The 18,023-nt window shown below is 44.9% G+C and overlaps 1 protein-coding gene across 5 annotated transcripts in view; it reads left to right on the top strand.

The window, feature by feature from the left end:
- ASCC1 (activating signal cointegrator 1 complex subunit 1) overlaps positions 1–18,023 on the top strand; it is a 57,810-nt gene that overhangs the window by 21,630 nt on the left and 18,157 nt on the right. For all 5 annotated transcript variants that reach the window (XM_034776941.1, XM_034776939.1, XM_034776940.1 and 2 more), the window contains exons 7-9: positions 3,170–3,289; positions 8,027–8,151; positions 9,656–9,735. In XM_034776941.1, coding sequence (XP_034632832.1) covers positions 3,170–3,289; positions 8,027–8,151; positions 9,656–9,735 — 325 coding nt within the window. The remainder of the gene's footprint in view (positions 1–3,169; positions 3,290–8,026; positions 8,152–9,655; positions 9,736–18,023) is intronic.

Below are 18,023 nucleotides of genomic sequence, written 5' to 3'. Positions count from 1 at the left end.
TCTTTATATTACTTCTCCCTGCTTGAGACACTCCCTTTATTTTCTAGAAGACTTTCCAATGGAGAGAATGGAGCTTACCAACAGAGAAATCATACTCCGCCTCTCCCACCACTTCTCTGGTTTGTGAAGGGAAGTGGGGGCATGTACATATGTACCTATAAGGAAAAGGGGATACACTTCATAGGAACCTAAGTGCTTGGGGAGTACAAATTATAGATTGTCTGCCTGTGAAGTAACTAAAGACTGTTTCAAACAAAATTATATTTACTTTCAATATTTTTAAATGCATGTTGAAAGTACTTAAAAACTACACTCAATGTCAAGTGCTTTTCCCAGTGAAAATCCTTCACAGTTATGCTCTTCCCAGGGAAAAGAACAGCCTCTGTGAAACAAGTAAGTTTAATTATTTTTATTGTAAAATTTGTAAAAAGCCAGTTCCTCTGTGTTTTGGTTTTTATTTGTATAAGTCATAAATGTTGAAAAATTACTTAGTGTATGGTTTAGAGCATGTGATGAATAAGTAAAGTGCAGATTGAAATGTTTTTGTATACAGTGGTTGACTGGTCGATCCTGGGGAATCTTCCAGTCGATCGCGATCTCTGCTGGTGTATCAGGGCTGCCGCTAAGGCAGGCTCCCTGCCTGCCGCGGTCCCATGACACCGGGGCGGAGGGGGTACGGTTCTCCATGTGCTGCTCCTGCCTGCAAGCACCACCGCCACAGCTCCCATTGGTCGGAAACGGGGAACTGTGGCCAATGGGAGCTTTGGGAGAAGTGCCTGCAGAGAGGGGCAGTGAACAGAGCCACGTGCCCCCAGCCCTTCTTCCCAGGGGCCGCAGAGGCGCGTTGGCCCCTTCCAGGAACAGCGTGGAGCGTGGCAGGCAGGGAGCCTGCCTTAGCACTGCTGCACCACCTACCGGGAACTGCATGCTATAAGTGCCGCCCTCGGGAAGCCGCACCCCAGGCTCCAGCTCTGAGCCCCCTCCCAGAAGCAGCACCCCAAGCCCCCTCCTGCACTCCAACCCCCTGCCCCAGCCCTGACCACTCTCTAAGCCAGCACCCCAACCTCCCTCCTGCACCCCAACCCCCTGCCCCAGCCCTGACCACTCTCTAAGCCAGCACCCCAAGCCCTCTCCTGCACCCAAACACCCTCCCAGAGCTTGCACCCCTCACGCCCCCCTGCACCCCTGCCCCAGGCTCAGCCCAGAGCCTCCTCCTACACAGCGAATCCCTTGGCCCCAGTCCAGAGCTCGCAACCACTCCCGAACACCAGCCCAGTGAAAGTAAGTGAGGGTGGGGGAGAACAAGCGATGTGGGGGGAGGATGGAATGGGCTGGGCTTTGGGGAAGGGTCAGGGTCTCGGGGAAGAGGCAAGATAGATCCTGGGTTGCCCTTAAATTCAAAAAGTGATCTTGGGCATAAAAAGGTTGGAGATTACTGTTGTAGTAGTTCTTGACATGGTAAGGTATCAGTTGCTGCTTTTCACACAGTAAATATTGTTTTAAAATACAAAAAGCTCTCCCTGTAAACATACCTTTAAAGATGTGCAAAATTGTTTCTTACAGTTCTGTGTGACGGTCACCCTGTAGAGAGGACCAGCCACAAGGTCTACACATGGCTTAAGTTCCCTTTAGGGTTCAGGGTTTTTTAACTATAGCAAGGGCTTATATGAAAAGATCTGAAATGTTAGTCCTATATATGGAACCCTTTAAGAAAACTCAAATAATTAGAATATGGATGAATAGCTATTTTGGGGTAAAATGTAAAGCCAGATGGTTTGAAGTGGCTAAAAACATAATGTTCTCTGAAGGGGGATTTCCCTATTTGGATAAAAGATTTTTTTAGTAGACTTGAATATATATTAATCCTTATATAATAGTGAAGAGGGTTACTCCCTTTATATATTTTCTCTATTTTAGGTTGTCTCCACTATATGAACTCTCAACACATGGGCAGAGTAAATAAAAGGATACCATTTTTGTTTAAATATCTAATACACTTTCAATCCCCCAAAAGTCCCAAATTCAGTCACTGAAGGGAAGAATTTTATAGGTTTATTGCAAGCAAGGTCCTTGTTTTTTTTGTTTTGTTTTTTTTTAATTCAGAAAATATTTATAGCTGTTTCTGTCACCCAATTTCAAAGTGAGGCCTTAATATTTTGAGGGAATTGATGATGATTATTCTTAAACAGGCATTTTTATGAAGCTTATGGGGATTATATAATGGCATCAGTCCATATGCAAAACTTCCCCAACTTAGAGTTCTGTTTGTGCGTTGATGATAGAGTATGGGTTAGTCTGTTTGTTGATCTCTTTTCAATTATAACATCAGATATCCAGTGTACAATATAGGTCTCCATTTCAGCTCTCCAATGGCATTTTCATGTGTTCTGAGGGTTCTCAATGCTTTGTAAACTTTTCCTCTGAGTATGTCTGTTAGCATGCAAGCAAACGGAGCCACCATTCTGCACTCAGCAATAATCTACACATAGCCAGGGACACTCTAGAACCTTGCTTGTTAGAAGACAGAATGTTGGTTAGGGCCCTGTTAGCACCTACTTTCTCCAAAATACTTCAAGATAAATACGGAAGAGACCACAGTTCAAGGCATCCTTGAAATGACAGCAGGCTTAGTAACGAAGCACCTACCATTTTATTACTGGACTGAATATAATGGGATATAAATCAAAGACCTATTGATGCTTTAGTCCATTACTTTCTGTCCCAGAAATGAGCGCTTAGCAACTGAGCCATGCAGAATTGTCGTCATAAGAGAGGAAGTCCATGCATGGGGCCTGCAGAGTCAGAGGGCAAGGCTTTCATTCTGGATACAGCAGGCACAGTTGTGAAAGAAACTGGCTGCTTTCCAGCACTGGCTAGGTTATGGAATGGAAGTTGGATGTTATGTTCTTGGAACTGCTGCGTTCCTCTCAGCATAACAAAGTGGGAAACTGTATTAGTGATTTGGCCTGTAATGGTATTCGTGATTTGACTCTGGCTAGCATTTTTACAAGCATTGCTGCTTGACTTTTGTAGTAGTTGTGGGCGCTGCTAGGAAACTTGAATGAGGGTAAATAAATGTAGCTTAAACAGTAAAACATGGATTCACGTACTTTTGTATTCAAAATTGATAAGTTTTTTTTTAAATATCTTGGAACTTTTTGTTTTTTAGCAAAATTGTTGGAGGCAAATCCCTGACCGTGGAGGTGGCAGGGATAGAATACATGAATGATGACCCTGCCATGATCGATGTTCTTTATGCAAAAGTTCACATGAAGGATGGATCAGACAAGTGAGTTCCCTGTGCTTTCCCTCTTTCATTCCACAGGGGGTACGCAGACAGTACCTGAGGAGGCAGAAATAATGTAATGAAAACAAACTTATTGTTCTCTGAGCTGATGGGCAGTACTGGAGAGCATCACACTAACAATCCAGAAGATGAGGTGGTACTGCTTTCTAGCCCAGTGGTGTTAAAGCTGTGATGTGTTTGGTCTTTAGATTGATTGTTGGTAGTGTTGCAGACATATGTCATTTGTTTTTAGCAGTCTTAATAGTTGAATAATGGAGTCAAGCAAGGCTGAGCTCATGCTCCCCTGTGCTGGGTAAGGGAAACTATGATAAGCAGGGCAGAGATGATGCTCATGGGATGGTACAGTGCGCAAGACAACTCGTTCCCAAATACCCAGCTCTCCGCCTGCAGGCAAGTCCCAACGAAGTGTATTGATCTGATCACACTGACAGACTCTGCAAAATTAAAATATTCCTAAAACACAAGTATGTTTTCAGTTCTTATGGTTGTGAAGAAAACATGCCAAGTGTGACCTTGAACCAGATTGATTGTTTTTCTGTGTCTGTAGGCAACCTGAAACTTTACCTCTTAGCAGAGTATGAACTGTCCTTATACTTATAAGTGTTAAATGCTGAATCCTAACAATGTCAGTTTGAATTTTAGTATTTTTTAACCATCATTTGCTGATCACATTATAGAAAATACCTGATGTAATGGCAAGTAAGGTAATGTTGGGGACAGCCTTTCCCCTTATTTTTGAAAAGTGCATTGTTGCAGCATCCTTTTCCTTAGAGCCCTGTTGAAAGGGGATAGGAGACGCATGAGTTCCTGTGCTTTCCTTGCTCGTGAGAGGGGTAGGGAGACAAGTTGCTTTAGCTTTCCATTTCCTTGAGGGGTCACCTTTTGTCATCCTTCCTTCTGTAAGTGGCTTTCCTCCTCACTGCAGTACAATGGAGAGCCAAAGAGGGGAGCTGGGAAGGAAGCACAGTTAGCAGTTAGGGAGAGGAGGAAGGAAGTTGGTGCTGAGAAGGATCTTGGGCCAGAGAAGGGGATCTATTCTTGTAAACTCCCTTCCCCAAGGAGATGAAGAGGGCCTGTTAAAATTTTTAAGGAAGCTGGATTGAGGTAGGAGCTGGGATGGAGTATAGGCAGTGCCAGGTTTACAATGGCGCCAATGGCTCTGTGGAGCCAGGCCTATGCTCAGAGGGGGCCACAGCCTACTCCACTCGCACTGCGCCCCAAGACCCCACTCCTCCCCCCGCCCCCCACTTGTTCCTCTCGGCCTGCCTGCTGGCTGGCCGAGGGCTCCTCTACACCCCTTGGCCCCACACCCCTGCTCCTCTCTGCCCCCTGGCAGGACCCCAGTGCACCTCTGGCTCCAGGCCTATGGGGCCCTGCCTGTCTCCCCAGAGCTGAGCCACCTGGGACTGGTGCAGAAGGCTGGCCAGTCTAAGTGTGGGGGGATTTGGCTGGACCCCTCCAGGCAAGTGCATCTTGAGGAAGCCCAGCTGGGGCAGGCCTTGGCCTGGCTGATCGCACCACTCCTGAAGGAACAGAGCAATTCTTGGCCCCAGGACCAGCCCTGCACTACCGGCTCAGCCCAGCAGACAGTCACCTCCCAGCAGGGCCGGTGAGTGCAGCTGGGAGGCGGGGAGTGGGTCTCTGGGGCGTCTGGAGGGGGATGCTGGGCTGTGAGGGGGCAGGGAAGATGTGTGTGTTGGGGCAATAGAGAGTGGGGGTTCTGTGGGGGGTGCTGGGCAGTTGTGGTGGGAATGTGGGCAAGGGAGTGCTGGGCAGGGGTGGTATTATGCAGGGCGCTGTGCATTTCTGGAGGTGTGCTGGGCATAGTGGGTCTGGGGGGGCTCTGGTCATAGGGAGTCGGGGGGGTGTTGGGCAGGGGCTCTGTGGCATGGGCCTGCCCCCCCCCGAGGGGAAGGGGCATGCTGGCATCACAGGGCCACTGTACGTCTGGCAACTGCCGGTTTGTAAATAGTGCCCTCACGCTGGGCGGAGCGGGGCCACCCCTGTCATGCCATGCCCCTGGCTGGCCCCTCGGTCTGCGGACTGACCTCCCTGCGCTATTCTCCATTGCCTCAATGGGGGCCCACAAATATATTTGGCGACAGGTCCACAAAAGGTTATCTGGCCCTGAGTATAGGGTGAGAGTAAAGCTCAGAGCTGGGACATTGAGAGTTACAGGCTGGCTCACCCTTTAGGGGCTGTAGGAACCACGCCTGGGGGAGAGTCAAAGAGCAGGAGTCAAAGAGTGGGTGGATGGGAATAGTCTGTATGTTCACAGAAGTGTGTCAGCCTGGGTGCTTGAGGTGAGGGAATGAAGTGGGGCTGTGAAGGTCACAGGAACCCCTAATGTGATTGAGCAGAGGGAGGAAATAAAGCCAGAGTTGGTTGCTGGGACCAAAATGTGGGGAAGCCCAGAGAATCGCAGGGTTGTATTAGTTTTCAGGAGAAGGGGACAGACACTAAGGCTGCAGTGAAAGTGGATATTGCAGTCATGGCAGCACTGCTTATGTCTGCCACGATGTGCAGTACAGCACTGGGAGGAGAGGACGTAGGAAGCCTGACTTATCCGCAGAAATGATCTGTTATGGAGGAAGCCAGGCAGCTAGCCCTGAGGGAAAGGAACGAGTTGGCCTGTTACAGTGGCACTCGGCTTTCACACACAACCCTCCTCCTTCAGATTTGAAGTCTGTTCTGCAGATAGAAAAGGAAGGGAAGACATTTATTTTCTTGGAAGATCCCTAAAAATTGCCCACACTTCATTTTTCATCCTGAAACTTCAAAGGATGCTTTTTTGGCCAGTTGGTGGCCTCTAAGTAGTAGTAAATGGAACTATCCAAATCCCTCAATTTTGCTCTGATTAGAGAGACTGCTATTGAATAATGCCAAGCGCCTCTTCTCCACTAAGAACTGATAATGCTGATTCAAGTGGTGGTACTTTCTGCCCTGAGAAATATGTAGCAGTACAGAGTATTGCTTCTCAGCTGCAAGGCTAGTGTTGGAAGAGGGATTTAACGAGGATAAGGGTATCCACATGGTTTGCTATGCCAAATCAGACCCTTGGTCCAAGTTTGGTATCTTGCTTCTCGCAATAGCCAGTAAGTGAACCACAGAGGAAAGTTTACCTTCCTATTTCCTCCCATTCCACATAAGGCACCTAGCTAACTGTACTATGCTGTACGTGGCGATGTAAAGGGTGGAGTTCCTGCCTGATCTTTGCATGTTCTTGATCAGCTTATGCTATAAAGCAGATTTGATTTCCCTATCTTAGCTTGCATAACCATAGGTGGTATTAGATACGAGAGCCCTTCTGCATATATACTGGCTCAGCCTAAGAGAGATCATGCTCTGATGCTTCCCACATGGCAAATACTCCCATTATAATTCATTCTAATTTGTTATATTTCCTTGATTAACTTTATAACATCATAAAGCACCAGTTTTACTTGAGCTGTTCCCTGTTAATTTGTTTTAGTATTGTCTGTAATGATATTCATTTAATCTTTGTCATTGCTAATTGTAAAAATCGCTGATGTAAAGCCAGAAGGTAAGTGACTAAAAACCATGACAATCAGTTTGAGTGTGTTGAAATTATCATATGACCAGTGGAAGCGTATAAGAGGCAGCACAAAGCCAGTAAGTAGGCTGTATAGTTAAATTCTGAGGGCTCAACAAGTGATATTTGGAGTTGGTTCTAATACTGCTCTATGTCTGTCTTCCTGATTGGAATTGAGAGACCCAGGTTGTGGCATCTAGTGGTGAAATGGGGAACTATCGAGTGAATTGTATTCATGGACATGGATGGTGACCATTTAGTATGCTTATATCTTGTTTTAATGCAGGGGTCGGCAACCTTTCAGAAGTGGTGTGCCAAGTCTTTATTTATTCACTCTGATTTAAAGTTTCGTGTGCTAGTAACACATTTTAACGTTTTTAGAACGTCTCTTTCTATAAATCTATAATATATAACTAAACTATTGTTGTATGTAAAGTAAATAAGGTTTTTAAAATATTTAAGAAGCTTCATTTAAAATTACATTAAAATGCAGAGCCCCCTGGACTGGTGGCCAGGACCCGGGTAGTGTGAGTGCCACTGAAAATCAGCTCGCATGCTGCCTTGGCATGCGTGCCATAGGTTGCCTACCCCTGTTTTAATGGATAGGAATTTTGGGTTGTGTTGAATGCTCACTGCCTGTAGTGTGGTGAGGCATTACTTATGTTGTGAAGGGCGAACAGTATGAAAAACCTGCAGATATTTAGAAAAATACATCCTTCAAATTCCAATATAATCTATCACATCAAATCATGTAAATGTCCTACTATGCCAATGTCCTCTTTTAATGAAATATTTGTAACAGAAGTTATTATCCAGGAGCCTTTGCAAACAGCCAGAACTTTTATATTTGTTTCCTTATTTGCATGAGCTCTCCTTTTTCCCTGTCCCCTCAGACATTACCAAAATAGAAACAAAAAACTATCCTGTTTCTAAATACAAAAGCAACTGAGTAAAAACAAAAACAAGGAGTTAGTCTTGCCTGGCAGGATTTTGATTAGTCTGTTATCTTTTCAATAGAGTTTCATTCAGTTTTTCCTTTTCACATATCGAGACTTCATTTTACACATACACTACCCTCTTTTGGACAGGAGAGTAAAAGTGGGCAAAACAAGTATTTTTCTCTTGGCTTTGTAAAGTCCTATTTGTCCCCTCCCCCACCTTCTTAGATTACAGCTAATAGCTGATAGACTCATGGAGCAGTTTGTGACCTCTGGGCTGCTGATGAAGGAGTGGGATAGGGTGAAACTCCATGCTACCATCATGAACACTGTCTTCAGGAAAGACACAAATCGTGAGTATCTTTAGAACCCTTCTGGAAAATCTGAACTACAGTAGTACCACTGAACAGGAAGTGCTGTGTTCCCTGGTATTATGTGTCTAGGTATTGCTGCAGCTCACTTCATAGCATTCATTGGCTCTGGGCCAAAAGATAATTGGTTCAAGTCCTACACTAGTACACTCATATACACTGCCGTTGCATTCAAGTGCAGTAATAGCAGGTGTGCTGCATTATTATTTGACCTTCGATGAGAAGTTAAACCATGGCCCTATATAATCATCTCTGGGGGAGAAGTTAAAGATTTCATATGACTTTGAAAATAGTTCCATTGTTTTCATCAATATTCCCTTTCTTGTTAAATGAGGTTCTGCTGTCCAAGGCTGAATATGAGCTATTGCTGAGTGCCTAATGTCTGCTATTTCTGCCAAAACAGTATCTGCACTTGCAGGCTGTAACTTATTTCTTATCTAACTCATTACTTTATAAAGCACTCTAAGATGGCTTGCATATGGAAGATGCTATGTAGTAATATCAGACCATAGGGGTGTCAATTAGGCATTGAAAATTAGTGGAATTTTTTTGACAGTTTTGGCCTTAATCTTCCGGTGCCTGAGTTCACCAGCTATAAAATGAGGATAGTAATACTACCTGTTCTCAGACAGGTGTTCTGATGATAAATTCATTAATGTTTGTGAAGCACTCAGATGCTGTGGTAGAGGCACCATAGAAATGTCTATGAGGAAACAAATAACTTTGTATTCAGTGCAGCAGGGTTTGGATGGTCTATGTTAAGTGAGGCCTTGGACCATACATTAAATGTTGATAAAAAGAAATATTGAATAACTATCCTTCACTGAATGAGGAAGAGGTGTCTTATGGAAAAAATAGGATGTGATCATATACTTAAAGACAGTATTATTGTGCATAAACACAAGGTTGCAGTTCCTAACATTTCTGGACATGACTGCAATCTTAATGTTTGTTTAATGTATTTCTTTTGTTTGTGTGTTTTATTTTTATATATTTATGTGTGTGTGTGTGTGTATATATTTATATATATATAAAATATATATTTATTTTTATATATAATATATATATATATATATATATATATAAATAAAAGTGCAGGGACATGTCTCAGAGACCAGTCCAGATATTCTAGATGCTGTCAAGAATGTGCTTTGCATTATGATCATATACGCAGTAAGGTACTTTCTGGTATCCCAGGAGATGCATGAGCTTGTCATTGCTGAATTTCTGACAGGCCAGAGAAATTGGAATCTGCTTTCCCCGGCTGATTCTATTACATTGTGCTGTCAGCCTTACAAAATCCTCACAACAATATTTGTGATTTGGGGTGTTTCCTTTTTAAATTAAATTGCAAATTTTGCTCACATAAAAATGAAGTGAGACTTGTGTACTAAATGTTTTATTAACTGGATACATAGACTTTAGAGGGGGAAGACAGTGCAAAGTATCGTCCCATCTGAAGTTCTCTCTCGTGACTTTTTCACAGTTGAAGAGCAAAATAATACAACTACAGGCAAATCATCTTTCAAGGAACGGGAGACATTTGATGGCCGAAATATACTGAAGGTCAGTGCTAACTGGACATTGTGACTTAGCTGGGTTGTGGTACTGTATGTACAAAATAAGGTGAAACTTCACTTAAAATGTGTGTGTGCGTAGTGTACTTGATCTCCAGGGGAAAAATCTATTTTAAAAATAAACAAATCTAGATAACTAATAATTGGAAGTATTATGGTATTTATACACGCCTTCTTAAGGCCATTGAGATTTTAGAACAAAGAACGATGCATGTAGAAAAGATACTTAATAGGCATATATGTTGTGGTTTATGGTAACAATGCTTACCCTTGGAGACTTGCACCCATATTTTTCCATAGGTCAGAACAAAAAATTACTTTGTTGCTCTTGTAGTCACTAGTTAATACTCCCATCAATTAAACCAGTTGTCACATCATACATTTTTATCATGAATTTTTGCTTAAAAAAATAAAAACATCCAAGATTGGAATAGCGGGGGGAGGTCTCAAGTCAGGATTGAGAGCATTGGCAGTAATCTGAGAGAGTCCAGGACGGGCATACCAGACAATGCAGGTTTTAGCCAATGAAACCCCCAAGAGTGGGAGGACGCTGTGGCCTTAGGTTTTAGGTAGGAATCAAGACACATCAAGGGACTTGCGGGCATATGAGGAGGAAGAGTTACTGGGAAATCATAGCAGTTTTTTGTTTTGCAGGATCAGTGTATAATTTCATAGATGTTGGTGTTAAATGGGTAGTTTAATGAATGGTGGCTTAAAGACTGAGAGGGGAGCATCTGCATTCCAGATGGCAGAGGACAAAGGGACAGTAAATGAAGTAAAGCTACTATTCATCCCAAAATGTTGTTGTGAATATTGCATCATGACTCAGCGTTGCCGTATATTGAAGTGACATACATTGAGGCAATAAGAACACAACCATTGCATTGCTCTTGATGTGATCTAAGATCATGGTGGGTTCCGAAAATCCTAAAGCTGGCTCTAAAAACGGAGGCTACTGCATGTCAGAAGTGAGGTGTACTGGCATGTCCAAGGGGGAAGCTTCCAAGGTACCAGGCCACATTATGTCTAGCTTAAACCACATTCCCAGTCCTTCATTACATAAACATTAAATTTGTCCTCAGATTTTAATGAGAGAGAGAATCCAACTATCCTTTTTTCTTTACATTTTATCCAAAAAACCTCAATGCTTTTTAAGTAATAAAAGATGCTCCCTCTGCTGGCCCCACAATTTTTAGATTGCTACACCACTGTGTCTTAGGGACTGTCTGCTCCAGTGATGTATGGTATGTAAAAGCAGGGAAACACATCCGGTCTACCACAAATGTCTATTTCTCATTCTGCTGCACTCTGAAAAATGAGACAGTGTCTTTTTAAAACTCCCAATTGATTTGTACTGTTTTAGCAAGAAGAACTATTGGCTGTTGGAGCATGAAAAGACTGTTGATAACTACTTCAAAGCAAGTTTGTTGTAAGAAATGTTGTCATTCTCCTGTGTCCCCATCACATTCTTGAACCTGGTCACTCGGTATTTCCCTTTTGTCAGCCACGTGCCTGTAGCAACATCTGTTGGCACTAATTCATTCTATGACTCATAGTGGGCTGCAGGCTTTTCAATAGTAGAGCCCTGCCAGAACCAGCCATCGATCTAGTGATGCATTCCAACTTGACCTTGCAGGGATGTGCTGATTCTCTTCCCACATCCCCACTTCCCTCATTTCATATACATTATTTACACTCTTCTCCTCAGGAGGTTGCCCTTTTGCAAAGCGGCTTCATTAACTTCTGAAATAGGATCTGAATGACAGGCTGATAATTAATATACTGCTACTACTCACACCGGTATTCCAGGGCTATTCTGTTGTCCAAGTACAGTGTGCTATACAAACTTTCTCTTTTCCATACTCCCCAACTTGATCCTCAAGCATTCTCTGAAATTATTTGGTTTGATAACATTGTTTTCATAAAGGAAGTTGGTAAGCAGAGTGGGGACATAATACTATAGAAATGAGCTAAATCATCACATTGGAAAACTTAGTTTTATTCTACCCATCCTAGTTTTCATTGTGCAAACAATACCACAGCACTGTTCATCATAAATGACAGACTTTGTTCGGTAGAAGCCAAAGACTGGAGTATTAAGGGACACTGCAGGTCTGGATTGTGGTTCATTGTCACAGTCATAAGGAGACTCAGGACATGAATGGCCGGGGTAATGCAAGTCAAGGTTGATGTGTGTGCTTGCAAAGAACTTGCCTACCTCTAGCTAGTGTATTTAATCTTACTTCCTGAGGAAATATTTGACAGTCTGTACCCCTGTATTCACCCCTGGCGCACTATTGTAATAATTTTTGTACAAAGTATGCCTTGTAAGGTACCTTTTGAAAACTCAGAATGTGCTGGTCGGTAGTGTCCTAATAAAATATGTGGTAGCATATGTAAAGTTATAAGATTCCATTGTATGGTGTTACTAAGACTTGTTTCAAGTCTGGGGCGTGTTCAAACCAGTTCCTCTGAGACAGAGGGCAAGCTGACACCTCAGCCAGGTGTAAACAAGGTCAAATGGGCCATCACCTGTTAAGTGGCTAGCTATTAGCGGGAAAGGGGGTATGGGCAAAAAATCTACATCTTGGGGAACTTCTATACTTAAAATCTGCATCGGCGCAGCTGCAGTACTTTAATGTAGACGCTCTAAGCTGACAGGAGAGAATTCTTCTTCGAGTGATTGTTCATGTGTATTCCACAGTAGGTGTGCGTGCTCGCCATGTGCACTGGTGCTGGAAGTTTTTCCCTTAGCAGTACCCGTAGGGGGGAGCGCCCCCCGTAACCCCTGGAGTGGCACCTGCCTGGTGCGGTATAAGGGGAGCTGCGCCCCCTCCGGATGTCCGGATGCCGTCCACGCCCGAAGCCCTCCAGGTGGCCCGGGACGTCTTGTCCATGCTGGTGCCTGGAGCGCCGCCAATGTCGGCCCCACGCTCCAGAGGCAAGCCTCCGCTGGGATCTCCGCAGTCACCCCCAGCTTGGTACCGGTCTCGGTCCAAACGTCCGGTCACGGCAGAGTCCACGTGGATCACCCTCGATGCCAACCAGACTCTTGGGCTGGGTTCCATCTGGCCAGAACTCGCGGCACCGGTCCTCCTCAGAAAGCGGATATCGACGGGACCACGGCGGACATTGTCGTTGGTCCTCATCCCAGATTGGATACTGCAGTCAGTCACAGCACGGTCATCGATGCCGTTTCTGCTCGGGCTCCTGCTGCAAGTTTCCGCCAAGGCACCGCAGCCCCGGGTGTCGATCGCTGGCACCTCACCATTGCGGGTCCACCCGTTGAGGCCATTCACGGACCAAACATTACCGTCGGTACCGGTCCTCCACGTCAAGATCGCGGTCCCGTGACCATCGCAGATTCCGGCACTGCCGCTCCTCCTGGTCAAGAGATAGCAGCAGATCCTACATCAACCCAGTCTCCGTTTGTGGCCAGACTGGCCAACCTGGGCAACCGGCCCCACCGGTGCCACAGCAGGTGCAGTGGCACTGAGTGTCGTGGCCGGCCCAGTGGGCACCGTGGCCCCTGGTGGGAGCTCACTCGGTGGCCGGAGCTTCGGAAGCATCGTCGGCCTCCCTCTCCCGACCCTTGACAAAGGAGTTGGTGGGACGATTGTCCTCGGTGCCGTGCCTGGAGTCCGACCAGATGGTGGATTCTCCGGTGCCGGCCAACACCCAAAGCACCTCACTGGTCTCTTCACCTGGCGCTCTCGTCTGTCAAGGTGCACCTGGTGGCCTTATCGGCCTTCTATCTGCCAGTGCAAGGACACGCAGTGTTTTCCCATGCTATGATTGGCCAGTTCCTTAAGGGTCTAGACAGTCTTTTCCCGTATTCTAGACCCCTGGTTCCACAGTGTTGACTTGTCTCCTGGGGCCCCCGTTTGAACTACTGGCCATGTGCTCCTGGTCTCACCTCTCATAGAAGGTGGCCTTCCTGGTTGCAATCACGTCGGCCAGGGGAGTCTCGGAGCTCAGGGCCCTGACCTCCGAACCGCCATACATGGTCTTTCATAAGGACAAGGTCCAGTTCTGCCCACACCCCGTGTTCCTCCCAAAGGTGGTCTCCGCCTACCACATGGGTCAGGACATTTTTTACTGGTCCTCTGCCCTAAGCCTCACGCATCCAGTGAGGAATGCCGCTTCCACATGCTCAACGTGTGGCAGGCTCTGACTTTCTACCTTGAGCGGACTAAGCCATTCAGAAAGTCCTTGCAACTGTTTGTTGCCTCGGCTGAGTGCGTGAGGGGCCAGCCAGTTTCCACTCAGCGGCTTTCCAATTGGATCACTTTGTGCATCTGTTCCTGTTATGAGCTGGCGGGCGTTCCCCCACCCTCCCATTGTGAGGGCACACTCGACCCGGGCACAGGCCTCGTCGGCTGCCTTTGTGGCCCATGTCCCCATTCAGGACATTTGTAGGGCCGCCACGTGGTCGTCGGTTCACACGTTCAGCTCGCACTATGCGATCGTCTCCCAAACCAGGGATGACGCCGGGTTCGGCAGGGCTGTCCTCCGTCCTGGGTAACTTGTGAACTCCTACCCACCTCCAACAGATATAGCTTGGAATAACCTATTGTGGAATACACATGAGCAATCACTCGAAGAAGAAAAGATACCTTTTCCGTAACTGGTGTTCTTCGAGATGTGTTGCTCATGTCTATTCCACATCCCGCCCTCCTTCCCCTCTGTCGGAGTTGCCTGGCAAGAAGGAACTGAGGGTGGGGGGAGCGCACAGCTCCCCTTATACCACGCCAGGCAGGCACTACTCTAGGACTTGCGGGGGGTGCTCCCCCCTACGGGTACTGCTAGGGGAAAAACTTTGGGCACCAGTGCACATGGCGAGCACGCACACCTATTGTGGAATACACATGAGCAACACATCTTGAAGAACACCAGTTACGGAAAAGGTAACTGTTTTTTCTCCCATCAACGTGGTAAAACCACCTCCCCAAGAAGCTCTCCTACTGACATAGTGCTGTCTACACAGGGAGGGGGTTAGATTAGTTTAACTACATTGCTCAAAGGTCTAGATTTTTTTCAAACCCCTGAGTGATGTAGTTATACCTTAGCAAAGAAACAGCATAGGGTTCTTTTCCAGCGAGACGGCTTGGCGCACTGCTCCCAGCTGGAGAAGCTTCTCAAAGGAAGGAGAGGGCTATAAAAAGAAAAGTGAGACAACCCAAAAGGTCCCTCCCTTTCTCTCTGCCCACGGCATTCATGACACCCGAAGAACAAAGGAAGCAGCATTGGAGTAGGGAAGAGATCCTGACTGAAAGTAGTTCAGTCAGTAGAACTGTTGAAACATGTAGTGAGAGAAACTGCTTGGAATTGACACTAGTTTTGTTAGGCATTAGTTGCATTTTACTTTTATTTTCCTGGTAACCAATTCTGACTTTTATGCCTCTTTACTTGTGTTAACTTAAAATCTGTCTCTTTGTAGTTACTAAGCTTGTTTTGTTTGTTTTTATCTAATCCAGTGTGCTTGAATTGAAGTGTTTTAGAAAATCTATTTAGGATACAGGATTTGTGTATATCATTTCTATTAACAAAATGATGGACTTGATGTGAGCTTCTGTTGTCCGGGAGAAGGCAGAGCAGTACAAGATGCACATTTCTGGGGGGAAAAATTCTAGGACTGGGAATGTGCTGGTGTCATACTGCAGTGTAATTCAAGAGTGTCTGGCTGCAGCACTCCTACAATATAGCTGGGAGTGACGTACATGCGGGAGGCTGTGTGAGAGAAGACCAGGAGTGGTGACTACAGCAGCAAAGCAGTGTAAAGGGCACACCACATTAAAGGGCTGAGGTGACTCAGCTGTTCATCAGTCTAGATTGTACCCTGGGCATGTCACGATATTAATAATTGAAAACATTGTTTTCCCACCAGTTTTGAGAGTTAAGCATATCATTCTTATTAGCATTAATAAGGATTAGCAGTGTCAGTACCATCCTACCCTAAACAGAAAATAGATCTCTTAGAATGAGTGCATTTGGAAAATAGTTACTTCCATTTTGAAAAGCATTTTAATGAAAAAGGCTCCCCACTCTAATTGATGCCAAGAGCCCAGTTTGATAAACATTGGTCTGCCCAGCAGCCTAGTGTTTAATGCCCTATACTCACATGCTAGATACCCAGGCTTTATTCCTGTTCAGCCTGTTACTCTTAAAGGTACAGTAACTCCTCACTTAACGTTGTAGTTATGTTCTTGAAAAATGCGACTTTAAGCGAAATGATGTTAAGCAAATCCAATTTCCCCATAAGAATTAATGTAAATGAGGGGGTTAGGTTCCAGAGAATTTTTTTCACCAGACAAAAGACTAATATATATATATATATACACACACACACACTCACTATAAGTTTTAAACAAACAATTTAATTCTGGTACACAGTGATGATGATTGTGAAGCTTAGTTGAGGTGGAGGAGTCAGAGAGTGGGATATCCCAGGGAATGCCTTACTGCTAAATGATGAACTAGCAATTGGCTGAGCCCTCAAGGGTTAACTCTCACATTCTACAAGGCAGCAGGAATGGAGGGAGGGGAGAGAGCATCACAGACAGAGACAGAGTGTGTGTGATAGATGCGCATTTAAGTACACTGCCTTGTTAATTAGATCAGCTTGCTGAGACCTCAGCTGCTGCCAGCAAGCTCCTGTTGTGTATCCCCCCTGCTCTATGGAAGATGGGGTAAGTGGGGTGCAGGAGCAGGGGGGAGGGGAACACCCTGACATTAGCCCCCTCTTCCACCCCTCCACCCCGCACAGCAAGCAGGAGTCTCAGGGAGCAGCTCCAATGCAGAGGGCAGGAGCAGCACATGGCAGTGGGGGGAGAGACAGCTGTAATTGGTAGCCTGCTGGGCAGCTGCTGCACAGGGAACTTAGGGGAGTGGGGAGCTGATAGGGGGCTGCCAGTCCACCCTTGTTCCAAGCCCCCACCAACTAGCTGCAACAGGCTGCTCTTCCTGCAAGCAGTGGACAAAGCAGGCGGCTGCCAAACGACGTTAGAAGGGAGCATTGCACAACTTTAAACGAGCATGTTCCCTAATTGATCAGCAACGTAACAACGAAACAACATTAACTGGGACGACTTGAAGTGAGGAGTTACTGTAGTAGATTGCTTCATATGGAATACCTTGCATTACCTCATAGAGAGAACCTTCAGTAGCTCTTTATGGTTGACAGCTCTGGAAGGAGTTAAGTTGAGCCCTTTTTGCTTGGGAGAATGATGCTGAGATAAATACTAAGTTCTAAATAAAATAAAATGGAATTTGTGGCTAGCCATGTTCATCAAGCAACACACACAAGGTCTAAGCACTAAAGTGCTGAAATTGTTCAAAGTCGGTAAACATGCAAAGACCATGTTGGTCTTCGGTGGCATAAATCTGGTCAGAAAGCAGACCATAGGGTAGTTTAAGAAGATCAAACATGCAAATATATAATGGGTATAATTTGCTGGTACATCTGAAATAAAGAAGGTCCAAGATGGGATGCAAAAACATCTAGATTCTTGTTGCATGAGAATTGAGTGATTTTTTTGTTTTGTTGGTTGGGGTAGTGGTAATAAAGGAGTAATTGTAGTTATCTTTAAAGAAGATGGTAACTGACTTTGGGTAAGTAAATAGATTAACCTTGACATAAATTATATTTATGTTGCGTATTAATAGGTACATAGGCAAAAAATCAAAGGAGACAGTTGGTGGGATGCAGCTGTGAAAAATCAACTGAATCTCATCAGAAAAATTAATCTCTAAAAAGAGTAAAAGAAAATAAAAAGATAATGGAAACTATTAACCAATTTGTTTAATGGCTAATCTCTGTCATGGGCAACATATTTGAAGTTATGATAGAGAAGGTTAGCCTTGTGCTCTTTAAAGACTTCTGAAAGCATGCTCCACACCTCGACCCTCTCAAATTTTGGAAGGTACTTCAGATTCTTAAACCTTGGGTCGAGTGCTGTAGCTATTTCTAGAAATCTCACATTGGTACCTTCTTTGCATTTTTTCAAATCTGCTGTGAAAGTTTTCTTAAAAGGAACATGTGCTGGGTCATCATCCAAGACTGCTATAACATGAAATATATGGCAGAATGTGGGTAAAACAGAGAAGGAGACATACTATTCTCCCCCAAGGAGTTCAGTCACAAATTTAATTAACACATTATTTTTTTAACGAGCATCATCAGCATGGAAGCATGTCCTCTGGTATGGTGGCCAAAGCATGAAGGGACATACAAATGTTTAGCATATCTGGCATGTAAATACTTTGCAACGCTGGCTA

The sequence above is a fragment of the Trachemys scripta genome, chromosome 7 (genome assembly GCF_013100865.1).
Source record: "Trachemys scripta elegans isolate TJP31775 chromosome 7, CAS_Tse_1.0, whole genome shotgun sequence".
Classification (NCBI taxonomy): Eukaryota; Metazoa; Chordata; order Testudines; family Emydidae; genus Trachemys; species Trachemys scripta.
Note: the sequence above shows the minus strand (reverse complement) of the source record. Positions and strands in the feature narration are given on the sequence as shown.